The 14,744-nt window shown below is 43.5% G+C and overlaps 2 protein-coding genes across 2 annotated transcripts in view; one reads left to right on the top strand and one right to left on the bottom strand.

Annotated features, from left to right (window-relative positions):
* Nucleotides 1-2,778, top strand: part of LOC104507232 (F-box only protein 25-like) — a 10,711-nt gene extending 7,933 nt beyond the window's left edge. The window contains exon 5 of the mRNA XM_010148445.1: nucleotides 2,689-2,778. Coding sequence (XP_010146747.1) covers nucleotides 2,689-2,778 — 90 coding nt within the window. The remainder of the gene's footprint in view (nucleotides 1-2,688) is intronic.
* A 10,466-nt stretch (nucleotides 2,779-13,244) lies between these two features.
* Nucleotides 13,245-13,590, bottom strand: TDRP (testis development related protein; the record flags this gene model as incomplete). Its single annotated transcript, XM_010148446.1, has 1 exon — nucleotides 13,245-13,590. A coding segment is annotated over one exon (346 nt), but the record flags the coding sequence as incomplete, so codon positions are not given.
* Nucleotides 13,591-14,744: the final 1,154 nt, after the last annotated feature.

Raw genomic sequence — 14,744 nt, forward strand, 5'->3', positions numbered from 1 at the left:
TGTTTCTTTATTAGATAAGGTGACCTTCCTTCTCGATTTTTCAATCGGATTTGGGGTTTATTATTGCCGTACTCCCCGTTTAATGCCATTTAAACTAGGGACCCTAATTCAGCTCCTAATGAACATAGTTGCATGTTGTCAGATCAGCGAGATTCACTAAGAAAAAGGTTTCTCCTCACTCTGTGTTAGAAACTATTTCTGCACTCCCTGACGTAGTTAGTTCAGTACTTAAATCTGAAAACAGGAACATGAACCTCGGGTAATACTAAAATTGATTTTACGCCACTTGGAATGCTGTAGTCACACGTACTTTTATGGAAGAGTCTCTCTGAAAAGAAATTCCCCAAACAGGCACTTAGATGTCTCGGGAGAGCGGGGGGAGGCAATTATAATGTTGTTTCCTAAATGAAGAAATGGTGGAAATAATTACACAGAAATGGACAGTTGCTCCAAAGTTATTATGGGAGCTTCTTAATTTCCAGTTAGGATAAAATTTGAGGAAGGAAACAATTATATTTTTCAGTGAACTGTCCTCCTGGTGAATTCTCTTGTTAAGCTAAACCAGAATTCTTTTAAATTTAAGTAGATACATTGAAAATCAATATGATTTGAACACTGTTTATTAAATGTAATTTCAAGGGGAATACATTTTTCTTCAAAGGAGGAATACTTTTAATTACAGGAAATTTATGATTCTTCTTTTCAATCCTCATCACTTTTTTTTTTCCCCCTGTAAATTTGCTGTTTATGATCTTTTTCATAATTAAAGACCCCAAGAACTGATGTTATGGAGATTTTTACTAAACCTGTAACTCATGGCTGAGCAGAGCTTTCAAAAGTGGTTTTAAGGTGATGTGGGGAGCAGAGCAGATAGAATCTGTAACATGCTAAAATATTGTAGAGTATAAATAAAAAGTAAAAGGGGATAAACCCTGGCTTCTTTCACAAAGTTCTAATTCTGATGGTGTATTTTTTCCTGGAAACTAGGAAAGTAATGACATGATGTCGACATGGCAGTAGGTAGAGAAAATGGTAGTTACTAGCAGCTCCCTTTGAGAGTGTTTTCTGCTGTGGTGTGTCTCTTCCTTGCAAATGTGATCTCAGGAGGAAGGTGTTAGGTAGAGACTTCTGGTCTCATTCTGTTCTTTCCCATCTGCAGCTTCCCCAGCGGGCGGTTCTGCCTGGGGTCAAATCTGTTTGTCTGTTGTCATTCCTGTTCCTTTTCCCCTGCTGTGTGTCAGGGCTGTCACAACTGGTTCTCTGGTGATGTTAAAAACAGTGGGAGGATGGGGAGGTGATAGCACATGATATTCATGTAACCACCTATAGCCTTAACGGAAAAACACAGGTAATAAATCTATAGAGTAACAATTTTCCTTGGAAAAGCTCAGTAATATTTAGAATGTGTTTTGCCTAGTGTGCTTTGGTGTTGCAAGAATGGGGCATCTTTGACAGCACTTCCCTTCCGCAAGTTTCCAAGTGCCTGATGGAACCCCAGCACAACTAGGTACCACTCAGCTGCTCACTCAGCCCCCACGGTGGGATGGGGAGAGAATCAGAAGGGAAAAGTGAGAAAACTCATGGGTTGGGATAAAGACAGTTGAATGAGTCAAGCGAAAGCCGCACACACAAGCAAAGCAAAACCAGGAATTCATTCACTGCTTCCCATCGGCAGGCAGGAGTTCAGCCACCTCCAGGAAAGCAGGGCTCCATCACATGTAACAATTACTTGGGAAGACAAAATGCCATCACCCTGAATGTCTGCCCTTCCTTCTTTTTCCCCAGCTTTATATGCTGAGCGTGATATCATATGGTCTGGGATATCCCTTTGGTCAGTTGGGGTCAGCTGTCCCGGCTGTGTCCCCTCCCAGGTTCTTGTGCACCCCCAGCCTACACACTTGTGGGGTGGGGTGAGGAGCAGAAAAGGCCCTGACTGTGTGTAAGCACGGCTCAGCAATAACAAAAACATCCCTCTGTTATCAGCACTGTTTCCAGCCCAAATCCAAAACACAGCCCCATACCAGATACTGTGAAGAAAATGAACTCTGTCCCAGAGAGTGGAAAAGAGAGAAAGCACTTAAACCTGGGGAGAACAGTTTCTGACCTTTATAACATTATTGATCAAGGAATTTAACCTCTCCATTGAATTTCTGGGACCTCCCCAGTTGGAGAAGGACAGGGATCTGCAGAGAGTCCGGTGGAGGCTATGAAGGTGATTGAGGCAATGGAGCACCTCCCTTATGAGGAAAGGGTGAGAGATTTTCATTAAACAGATAAATAAGGTTCAACAAAGCAGATTTTTTTTTTTTAAATTATACTTAGTAAAAACTGATAAGGGATATGAAACTTTTTTCCCAGCATTCTCAGAACCAGACTCAGGTTCCAGTAGGAGAGGGTTGTGGGTTTTTTCTGAAATCTGAAGCTATCCTGCTCTACCACAGCCAAACTGGAAATGTCTGTTTTCTTGGCAAATTTGTCTAAACCAGTTAAGATTTCTTTTATTTTCATTTTTTTTTCTTTAAAAAGATCAAGTTCCTATCAGTTTGTTCACAGTGGAAGTAGTTGCATGTGCCTATATGTGAATTTTGGTTTGGTGTTTGGTTTGGTTTTTTTTTTTTCCTAATTGGGGGTGGAGGGAGATTGTGGATATGGGAAAAGAACTTATTTTCCTCCTCCTTCACTTTGCAGGATACAGGACACCCCTGCACGGCCAGTGATCCAAACACCTGTCTGATGCCCGTATCTCCTCAGCATTTCATCGATCTCTTCAAATTCTGAGATGTTCAGTAGCTGTTCTCCCGTGTTCGTGGCCATTTTCGTGAAGAGTCCGGCTGGATACGTTATGCTTTCTGTGCAATATATTTAAGTGTGATGTTTTGTTGTAGTTAAAAAAAAAAAAAAAGATGATGTGAGGGGGTTTATCAGACGAGGTTGTTTGTAGTTGTGGTGCGAAAAAGAGCTGAGGAGAAGGAGGCACATCAAGAAGATTTCTTGGTCAGGAAATCTGCAGTGGACTTCTTTTCAAGTCCAAGAAAGACCATTTTAATCGCAGTTTTTAAATCCATTCTTTCGACGCCTTAATAGTTGGTCAGAATTATGTGGGGGGGTTTGGAAAACTTCACGGAAGAGTAAAAACGGCTCTGACAGGGACCAAAGGAAGGGTTTTTGTTAACCCTTCTTTCTTTAAGCCGCCGTTTTCAAAACACCTCCATGTAATTTGCACTCTTGCAAACAACAGGCCAATGTTCTCTTGGGCTCTTAACACGCCAGTTACCGAGGTGGCATTAATCGTGGTGAGCTGGTGGATAAACCAGTGGTGGTTGTATCTGTCGTCGAACCCACGAGTGAAGAAGGAAATCAACCAGCCTCTGTACATACATTATGCACAAATATTTATTTTTCTTAAGGACTTTATGATACATATAACCTATCTCAGCACATCCTGCGTAACTCGAGACAGATCTGCGGCTGCTGGAAAGCAACTTTTTGGGTGGTAGCTACAGCCTTTGCTTAGTGTTGGGTACGTCCACCAATGCAACTGCATTAATGCATCTTCCGAGAAGAAGACGTCATGGGAATGGAATGAGAAGGGAGTTGCTCGTTTCTAGACCGGTACAGCGGCAGGATGTTGTGCTACCAACGGAGGTTCTAACCTGACACATCTTACAAGCTCTGGGAAACACTGAAAGTCTGAGCCGAAGCACCTTCTGCCAAGTTAATCAGATGATAAATTCTCCAGGGAGCTTGTTTTCTTCTGTCCTGTAGAGCAAAATTAATGGCTTGGCTTAGGCAGGTAAAGGAAAAATTGGGGAAGTCTTTGCGTTTGTCGATGAAATTTAACAAATAAATATGTAATGTACAGAAAAAATAAATTATGTACTATATTCTGCACTTGCTTGTTCTGAATATTGTTTTTTTTACAGTGTAATAAGTCACGGTTTTATCTCTTGTTCCTAGAAGTCTTTTGCTCAGAGAGATGAATGTGTTTGAACTGTGTAAGATCTTTCCGTAGCCTGTTCCCTGCAGCAGGCAGCAGCGGACTGGGAAGCACACAGGCAGGCCACGTGCAGTTGGCTGCATTAGCACTTTTTTAATAGGACAGCTACCCTGGTCATAGGCTGCCTAAGAGGGGAATATTTATTTCCTCAGGAGCACGTTTTATTGGCTTTAACTGAAATTTCAGTGACAGACCAACCGTGTGCACTGAATTTGCTGGTAGGTGGATTTCTCAACACAAGGTTTTGTGGGTTTTTTCATTCTTTCAGTTAAGGTGTCTGCTGTGGCTACAGTCGTGGTCAGGTGTGGAGCCACTTACACCCATTCCCTGTCACCGCTTGCTCTCCCGCCCGTTCTTCTGCAGGAAACAGCCTTTGACAGGCCGAAGGATCAGTTCCCTTTCCCTGTGTGGCTGTTAAGAGTGTCACGGCCCTCCCCCTGCTCTGAGGTGGCAGTAGCCTGAGGTGGCAGTAGCCTGAGGTGGCACAAAGCAGGGATCTGGCTGGTGGTGCTGTACTCCAGAGGCTCTATCCTCAGCCACAGCGCGGTCCGTCCCTGCCCAAGCAGGGCTAGCTGGAGACGGTTGTCCAGGACCATGTCCAGGTGGCTTTGAATATCTCCAAGGATAGAGGTTCCATGGCCGCTCTGGGCAACCTGTCCCAGCGCTCCATCACCCTCAGTAACAAAAGGGGTTTCCTGATCCTCAGAGGGAACCTCCCATGTTCCAGCTTGTGCCTGTGGCCTCCACTCCCTTCACTGGTGCCCAGGATCAAGAGCCTGCTCCCTCCTCTTTCCACCCTCCCTTCAGGTACGTAGGGACACTGACGACATCCCCCGGAGCCTTCTCTTCCCCAGGCTGAACAGTCCCAGCTCTCAGCCTTTCCTCGCAGGAGAGACGCTCCCGTCCCTTCACGGGACTCTCGCACACCGGTCTCTCCTGTACCAGAGAGCAGACACGGCGCTGCAGGCAAGGCCTCGCCGGCGGAGGGGAAGGATCAGCCCCTTCCATCCGTGCGTAACGCCTCCAGAGGCAGCCCAGCGCACCGTTAACCTTACCCGTGGCAAGGGCATGGGGCTTGTCTCACGTTCAGCCTGGTGTCCACCACAACCCCCGGGGCCAAAAGCCAGTAAGGTGGGTTTTTACACCTTTCCTCCAGGTTAAGAGGAAATACAGGGAGAAGAGACACAGGCACGCACGGCCCGCGGAGCATTTCAGTGCAGGGCTATGGCAATGGGTTCATTTTAGAGCTGAAAGACTGAGCGCAGAACCATGCTGTCGTGAGCGGCGTTACACGCTTTTAACGCTCGGCCTGACTGAGCTCTGGGAGCTGTTCCGCCAGCTGGTTAAACATTTAACACAGGTATTCCTGCGACTAGGCAAATAGCAGAGCTCGACTGGAAGCGACCACACGGTGCGAAGGCAGCGGCTGCAGGAGGAGGTTGGTTTTACTGTGCCACCTATGCGCAAATCTCAGGCGGTGGTTTTGATCAACAGGGGTCACATCACGCTGGGTTTTTCTAAACTTCTTCGTGTGGTGGCAGCGGGAGGGTCTCACCTTCAGGGGAACAATCTTGCTAATACCTCACCTGTAGCAAAGAACATTGACAAAAATGTTCTATGATGAAAGGCGGAGTTGGGCTTGTTCAGCCTGGAGAAGAGAAGGCTCCGGGGAGACCTTATTGCCCCTTCCAGTACCTGAAGGGGCTACAAGGAAGCTGGGGGGGACTTTTTACCAGGGCCTGTAGTGACAGGACAAGGGGTAATGGGGTTAAATTGAAAGTGGGGAGGTTTAGATTAGATATCAGGAAGAAGTTCTTCCCGGAGAGGGTGGTGAGGCACTGGAACCGGTTGCCCAGAGAAGCTGTGGATGCCCCATCCCTGGAAGTGTTCAAGGCCAGGCTGGATGAGGCTTTGAGCAACCTGATCTAGTGGAAGGTGTCCCTGCCCATGGCAGGGGGGTTGGAACTAGATGGTCTTTAAGGTCCCTTCCAACACAAACCATTCTGTGATTCTATGGAATGTCCCCCTTATTCTCTCAGGCACAGCAGTTCATTCTGTTTCCTACTGGAGATCTTTAAAGCTGTAACTTGGCCATGTCCCTTTATAACTTGGCTAGTTTGTAAAAGTGATACTGTGGCAGTATTTTCCCAAGTCCCTAGATCTAGGTATGCTTGACCACAATGCAGCAGCCCCTCCCAGCCTGGAACTCTGCTGTTTTTCCATTTTCAGCAGCACGGTGCGTGACCTGATCCTGCGCCTTCAGCTGCAACCCTTCCCCTCCTCATACACCACAGCGTGACCATGTTCAAACAGTCCACGTGCCCAAGTGGGACCACCGCTAAGGAGGATGGTGCTGCTGCCCTGCCCAGTTAGCCACCTCACACCAAGCACACCAGCTCGTGAGTAGCAGAGAGCACGCCAACCCAGCAGGCCAGCAGCCGGTGCACGCAAAACTGGCCTGCGAACAACTCTCTGCCCAGATGAAGGCGTGAGGCCTCCAAGCGGTTGCAGGTACGTGAATCGTCATCACAGGAAGTGACACCAGGCCACCCACCTCACGCACGTCTGCCAAGGAGGCTGCCACACACATTTTGACGACCTGGCCCCACCGGGAAGTTTACGAGGAACCTCTGCGCAGCTCCTTTTCTGTTTCCTTCACCAAAAGGGCTGTCAGCCACGGGAACAGGCTGCCCAGGGAGGTGGTCGAGTCACCATCCCTGGAGAGATTTAAGAGATGTGTAGACATGGTTCAGTGGTGGTATTAGCAGTACTAGGTTAACGGATGAACTTGATGATTTTAGAGGTCGTTTCCAACCTAAAGGGTTCTGTGATCCTGACAGATTGAAACAGTGTGCCTGGGCCAGGATGTGGGAGCGAGGCACACAGCACCTGAATCACCCATTCTAAACCAGGCGAGTTCCAAGTGATGCTTCATGAATTTGCAGATTTGCAGGCTTAGAGGCAATAAAACAAACAAAAATTCCACCTCTAGAACGTAATTCATCCACGAAGAAGGGATAAAAACATCCTGACATTAATGGGGAACCATCAGGGATCTCAGGGAAGAGAGGAAGGATGGAGAAAGCTCTTAGAGATCTCAGGAATCTCTAAGAGAGACGAGAAGGGGAGGAGGCTGAAAGCAGGGCATTTGAAGAAGCAAGATTGGGGATGGAGTGGTTCAGTTCAGCTAAAACTTCAGTAGTTTAATCCCACCACCACTTAAAATTCTTGCTGCAAGCTGACCATATGCCTTCTACTAATCCTTAAAGGTTGTCTTTACCACCTGCACTCACCTTCTGCATTTTTGATTGATTAATTCTAATTTATTGGCGTAGGGGCATGGAACAGATCAGGCGTAGGAGCATGGAACAGATCTGGAGAAGAGCTTGCTCTGGTTACAGAGCACCAATGGTAAAGGCACCCGAACCTTCATTTTGTACCTGTGCACAGGGGATGTTCTTTCCATTGCTCATCACAGCCCAAAATCCTCTTCTTGAATAGGAGCACCAAGAAAAAACACTAGGAAAGCAGACCAGCTGTATGTTAGTTCTGATTCTCTAACCCCCAGCCTAGTAGTTAACACTGATCCTAACCCTCCTAGGAGCGTTCTCAGACATTGTGGTCTTACTTCTCTTCATATTCCGCTTCATTCCTCGATGCCAGAACATCTGCTCCTCGTCTTGAACACCTCCCGACCCCAGCGCAGCCAGCTCTCACCGCCCAGCTCAGGAGCTCCGATCCTCCACCGCAGCTTGAGCTGCCAACAGGCCCGTCCGCCCTGGCCGCAACGGTTCGGTTCAACACGGGCGCGCTCCCTCGCGGGCAGCGGCGTGACGGCCACGCTACGCAGACGGGTTAACGCGCTCCAGGAGACGTGGGAGTTCACGAAACGAAAACCAGAGCAAGTGCCTATTTCATTAAGGCATTTTAAAATAACCCTATGTGCAGCAATGCTCCATCTGCAGTACGACTTCTGGGAATCTTGCGCTCCATCCTAGCAAACAATAGTTTACTTCCTACTGGGAAATGATGCTTGACTCGTTTTCCTTTGTTTGTCCTGTCAAATGTTGGTTGCCAAGTTTCTGTCCAAATGTTCAGAAGATAAACTGTTTACAGGCTTTAAGCTGAAGGCAAGTCTGCCCAAAAGTGGGTGCCTGGTCATGAGAGAAACAGCAAAGATCAGGTCTTTATGGAATCGGAGGGGATGTCTTTGCGTATGTGGCCCCAAAGAAAGATAATAGGGGGCAGGTACAAAAATAAAACAAAGCCCAGAATTATTAATACTCATTAGCTTGCATGTAAGAAAGCTTTGGCAGCAAAAATAAATAAGTACGTACAGTACTTGGACTCTGGCTACATAAGCGTCCCTTCCTTTCTCTGGCACAAACACGGACACCCCAGTATTTTCCCCGTCTCCATCAGCAGCACCCATGGAGAATCGCAGGACCCCTGGACAAACAAGATGCTGAAGACAACAGCATTTGGGGGTTTCAAGGAAAGAGGTACAAGGTAAGAAAGGCCAGAAGGCACTGCGAACATAAAGGAATGGTTCTGTATCAAATCTGAGCTGGCTTACTACAACCTCAAGTAATTAAACCCGCTAATTCTCTAAAAAAGTGATTTAAATCCAGCCGTTTGGGTAGGCTTCTCAGGCTTAGAGCAACCAGAAAGCAAAATATCACCATTATTTTCAGCAGTGGGCAAACCAGTCTCACAAAATACGGCTGTGTGACTTCCTCTGCAGAGAGTAATGCCTTTTCTTTTCCAACAGCACACACTCAGCTCAAAACGTGTTATTAAGCTTTCAGTGGTGTTATTTGGGTCTCGAGAGCATAAAAATTTAAGTGCCGGCCAAGCTTTTACCACATTGTTATGGACTTGAAAGGAATATAGTCGCTTTCTTGCATCTTTTTGGTAAATACCAGACGCAGAATAGGAAAATTTTCTTCCCAAATACAGATCAGATGCTGTGCCAGTGCCAAAGTCCTTACACTTTGTTCACTATTACACATTTTACATGATTTTCTATTATTTATACCTCTATTTTCTGATTGTTTTCATACTCTTTCTTACTTTGTAACTCTAGAAGCAGCGTTTCTTCCTGCTACTATGCTGCCTGCACTTAGAATAAATGCAGCACTCCCAATTTCTAAACTGGGTTCTTTGCCTGTCTGTCTGATTCCCTCTCGTGTGGTACAAAGCAGTCAGGATACAAGAAATTTTGACAGACAGACATCTGATGATACACACCCTCGGTGGCTAAGCCTTTTAGGAAATTACTTTTCTTCATAGTGCTGGTTTCATTTCCCAGATACATCAGAAACCAACTAGCAGGTACTTGTGGGGAGGATATCAGTAGGAACAGTTTGGATAGGCAAGAAACAGCTAAATATCACACATATTCATCTTCTTTCCAGACTGTACAGAGACAGGACCTACAGTTTTGTCATCTGACATTCATAGACATGAACAAGCATCTCAGGAAGTTTTGGAAATTGAGCCAGATGCCAGGCTGAAGTCACCTGGGCTGTGGGAACAGCTGTGCTCAGAATTTAGCAGGGTCTTTGTCTACCCAGGTGTGGAAACGCAGGTCCCTCCACTCCCTTCCACCTGCCCCCACGTGAGCCTGACCCGCCTGGGTACAGTCAGAGGCATCTCGACAGAGCTTTTTCCCCCAAGAATGTAACTTGTGTGAGTAAAATTTTCTGTTTCAGCTAGTTCCACACTGTGATAAGAAACGTTTTGCCTAAATGTTCCCTGCCAAGTCTATTTAGGCACCAACAAAGCCTGCAGACTAGGGTGGAAGAACGAGAAGCTGACAGAACGCTGATTTCTGTAGCCAATCCACTGGGAAAAGCGGCTGCATCTCACTTTTGTCACAGTCCGGGGACGCGCAGGTCTCACCTCGTTACGGGGCCAGCCCGTGCAAAAGCATTCCAGGTCTTCCAGTTTACGTGTAGCTGGTGAAATCTTCAGGGAAAGAATGCTGCTCTGCCCAGGCTTTCATAACAGCCAATAAATTTTTTTAAAAAACCCACGTTTAAACCAATAAATACCATTAAAACAAAATATTTGCGGTTTGTCAAAACCAATGAATTCTTCCCACTGGGAAAGCAATGGTGATGCTTTAAATCTCGGATACTGCAGCTTGGGAGATGGCACGATTCACTGGGTTTGCACAAACATAGCTATTCCTTCCTTGGCCGTATTCTACGCTGACACAAGCGACGTCCACGCGGAGGGAAAGAAATTCACATTGCAAATAAAATGGGACCAAAAAAACAATCAAAACCCTCAAGGAATAAGGTATTTCAGTTCAAACTAAATCTTTATTCATATGGAAAATACTACTTTTCTTTTTGCAAATGATGCTAATAAATAAAAATACTCAGAAAGAACTTTGCTTAGAGTTAAGTGACTAGTTACAGCCACGTGAAGCTTTTAATTCCCGTTAAAACCACGCCAACAATCATGCAGATTGGCTATGAGAAAGCAATATAAACTGTATTTTATTTTGTGCAATCTTATCATACAATCTCAATGCTACCTTCTTCTAAACCATTTCTCAGACTGAAATGCGATTTCAAAACAAATATTAAGGGACATATTCTACACTTATTCCACATATGGAGCTGTATATAGCTTAAGCCCATAAATGTATAATGTAGTTAAGCATCTAAGGAAGGTAAAAGAAAAGAGGACCCCATTCTGAAGATCCAGACAAGTTTATAAACATAAGAGAAGAAAAGCTCACACCAGTGAGTTCTCAAAAGACAAATACATTATTAAAGCATAACAATAAATTATATTAAATTCAATAACGTTTATCCTTAGAATGGTTCTTTAAGGAAATGTCACTTAAAAAGCACACCAAAACTTTCATCACTAGGGGTTAACTGTAAGTTTACATATCTCAATTTCCCACTTGGATACAGTTTTGTTTTACAATAGGCTTCGTCTTTGTGAGCGTATTCTTTATCATACATTTGAAAACAAATTGGAAAACGTTGCAGTTAAGCTGTGCATCGAACACATCATCAAGGTGAGAAACAGGCACTTGACAGTATAATGTGCAAGGCAAAAACTTTACTGGTCACAGTATAAATAGTTTCTTCAGGAGGGAAATCAAAAGTTCTCAGCCCACCTTTGAGAGCAAAATATTGAGGGCTGCCAGCAGATCTTCTTTTAGGTCAGCACCAACAACCAAACTAAATACTAGCTCATGCCTTAGAGGGTATCCCATAAACTATAAAATGCAGCATACGTTACCCAAGAACATTAATTCTTTCCTATAATTAACCTCAGCATACGTACTTGCCAAAGGCAAAGACAGAGTTTACTCACAGATTAAACAATGCGATATAAACACTAACCCTTTCTCCTCTGCTAGTGTGGGGTTTAATATATAATGCCAATTTTAATAATATATTTTCCAGTTACAAGACCCCATTTTGTAGCACAAAACACTGATGTACTTTTAAATAAACTTAAAAACAATGTCTTTTAACATCCTGTTAATACAGGGGGGGCGGGGAACAAAACCCAACAAAACCAAACCATTTTGCTACAGTTTCCCTCCAGGCACATCTCAACAGGAATGTAAAAAAAAAATATAAAGCTATGCAGGAACTGTAAGCCGGAAAACTACACGTGAATTGGAAGAGAGGAGAAAGAGAGCGCTAAGAAAGGAGTAACGTGGCAGTAACAGAAACAAGGTACAAGCTGAGGAGAAAATTGCATGCATCCCTTTCCATCAGCCTAAGTTTCTTGCAAAGACACATTTACAAGACATCCATCACCTGAAGGTCTATGCTCTCTTGTGAGAACACTGATTTGCTCTGGAATGCTAACTGGATCTTCCCACTGGCCACAGCGCTAAGCAGCCAACGAGCTTTCTGTTCTGTCATACCAGTTTAACAATCCGGAGAGAAAAGGCCTACTGTTCCTTTCTCACGCACACTTTTGGTTTGATTTTACTTTTTCCCATGAACGTTAAAGGAGTATTTATGTGGGTCACACAAACAAAACAGAAACTGCCTTTGGATCTGACATCAGCCACACTGCTAATGAGAGACTATAAGCTAGAAAGAGGCACTTTTAGTATTCTTATATACATTTCAAATCTCAAGTTTAACACTTCACCTTCTTTTACCAAAAAAATTAAAATATCAGTAGCTAATAAGACGGAGCTTTATAACAAAATGCTTCAGAAGTTGTGTGCATGCACATACTTGCAATGGCTCAGTTACTCAGTTACCCTGAAAATGCCAGAGTATAATGCAATCACTGCTTAAGTGGCAGCGGGGGAAGGAACAACACGGTAAAAAAAAACCCAAAAAAACAAAACAAAAACAAAAAAAATGTTGTCTGTAGAACAAGTTACATCAGCTATTGTAAAAATGAAAACACATGCCCTTCCATAAGGAGCGACTTACCCCTAGATTCAGGACTACGGATACTGAATACCGAGGTCTTCTTATACTCTACCCACTGCCGCCTTCCATATTTTTAATCATTTCTATTTTTTGGCATAATACGCATCTTAAAAACCGATAAACTTCACTTTGTCAAACAACGTTCAACATAAACAAAAAGCAAACCTCTGGAAGACCCATTTGACCTGACTCTTGGTGAAGATCCTGTGACGGAAGGAATTACATCAGGACAGTATTTTCCCACTTCATACACGGCATAGCACATTGTGACAGTTGAGCATCTTGTGTGCATGAGCCGAAGCATATGCTGAGGCTGAAGGTTTGGAAAACAGTCTACTAAGTGTAAGCATTCTCCCTGCAAGCGACAGATCAGTATTCCTAGTTAAAAAGGGACAGCATCAAAACTAAAATTTTGAGTGGCCCTCCAACACCAGAAAAACAACAGGACCACAAGCTAGTGGAAGTTCCTACATAAGGCAGTCAAATTTACAACCAGTGTATACATTCACTAAGGAATTACATTTTTTTTTTTTTTGGTAAAACCAACTCACCAACATACTGCAGAGTCTGAATGTGAAATATAGGCACAAAAATAGATTCTCTACTTTTTTTTTTTCAGTGTGGAAAACATAGCTATTTAACAATGTAATAAGAAAATTTACTATCAGGTGAGCAAAAATCTGTAACAATCTGAATAAAACAAAGTACTGTATAAAGGTGCAATATTGAGCAGATTTGATTTTGGTTTAAACATATGAGTAAATCACAGAACCTTTCTCTTCTTATCTATAAAGTGTTTCACGTTACCAGTATCATTCGAGTTCTTCCCAGTTGTCAGTAAGGTTACCTTTGCTTTGACGTCTAATACTAACCAGCTTTCCAGCGGATTTGATACTCCACCTGGAACTGTTTCCTGAGCTGGCCAGGTTCGTGTATTTTGTGGAGCCTTTGGTTTCATCTTCCCAGCCTGACCAGGCTGTATAGTCACTTAAAGCAGTTGCTGCCTCACTGGTAGAGTCAGCAGCAGTAATCTGCGGTGGTTCCCATCCCTCAATCTCATCGGGCTTCCTAGATGGGGCATTCTGCTTTATCACCAAACTGTCCCAAAAACCTGGCTTCTTTTCAGACTTCGTCTCTTCCTTTAATTTTAGGTTTGTTCTAGAAAACAACAATGATAGGGTGATCAGTTTCTTCATTTAAAAATGCATGTAATATTAGTATTAATAAATGTTCAATTAATTGATTATGATTTACAGTAAGGAATTCTAATCAGTCATTGGCCTGTGAGAGCACATCCATTACAATCAACTTAAGGGAAAAAAACCCACCTAACCACTACCCAAAAAGCAAACCCAGAGGTGGGACAGTAGAAGGAATATGAAAATGTTTTGTCTACCATCAGCTTTAACAATTATTCACTATGTTCCTTGGTTTCACATACCTGTTACCACCTTGGCAGTTATACCCTACAACGGTGGATGTCCATGGTATTAGGACTTTAAAGATAACATAATTTTTCATAAATATCTCCACAATATTCTGAAAGCAGCTGTTCTGTGTTTTTGGTAAGAGCTCCCAAAATTCCCCTCTTGAAGCCGAGAAAAAAACCCTTGTTGTAATTTCTCTCTCAATGAGCCATTTGAAAGGCTACTCTATTGCTACATTTCCTACCCCACTAAGAACCTTCAATCTGAATTATTTCATATCTACAGTGTGGAGTGTTTAAAATACAGAATACCAAATGTTCATGCATAAGTTTATATGCAGGGCTACGTATGTAATCAAACAATGGACCACAAGGAAAGGCTGAATACCAGTGGTCAAACACTGTCTTCAGGGTTCAAGGAGTGAAAATACTATCTGCTAGGAGCATACAAACGCCCAAATAAAACCACCATTGAAACTTTTTAGTATTTGTATTAAGAGCTTTTTCCTACTAATGAAAGCTTGACACTATCATATTTAAATAGAAGCAACTGAATCAATACCTTTTCCCTTTTCTGAATTTTGAATTTATGATGACATTTTTCAGAATTTTCATCTTGCCAAAGCCAGTCATAGAGTCCGAACACCTTTCTCATATTTCACTAATAAAGCACTTGAAAAGTTGCATTTTTCTTTAAAAGTAAAGTGAGGTAAAAATTGTGGTATACAGTTATAGGAAAATAACCCCAAACTTAAAATACAGTTTTCATAATGATGTTACAATTGCTTTCCACATTTGTGGTAACTCAGTTTTCCCAATTCCACTCTCTTCGCTGGGTTACTTGATTCTTATATTCAGCATCAATTACAAAGGATCCCAAGCACAA

This window comes from Eurypyga helias, unplaced genomic scaffold (assembly GCF_000690775.1).
Source record: "Eurypyga helias isolate BGI_N326 unplaced genomic scaffold, ASM69077v1 scaffold7383, whole genome shotgun sequence".
Taxonomy (NCBI): domain Eukaryota; kingdom Metazoa; phylum Chordata; class Aves; order Eurypygiformes; family Eurypygidae; genus Eurypyga; species Eurypyga helias.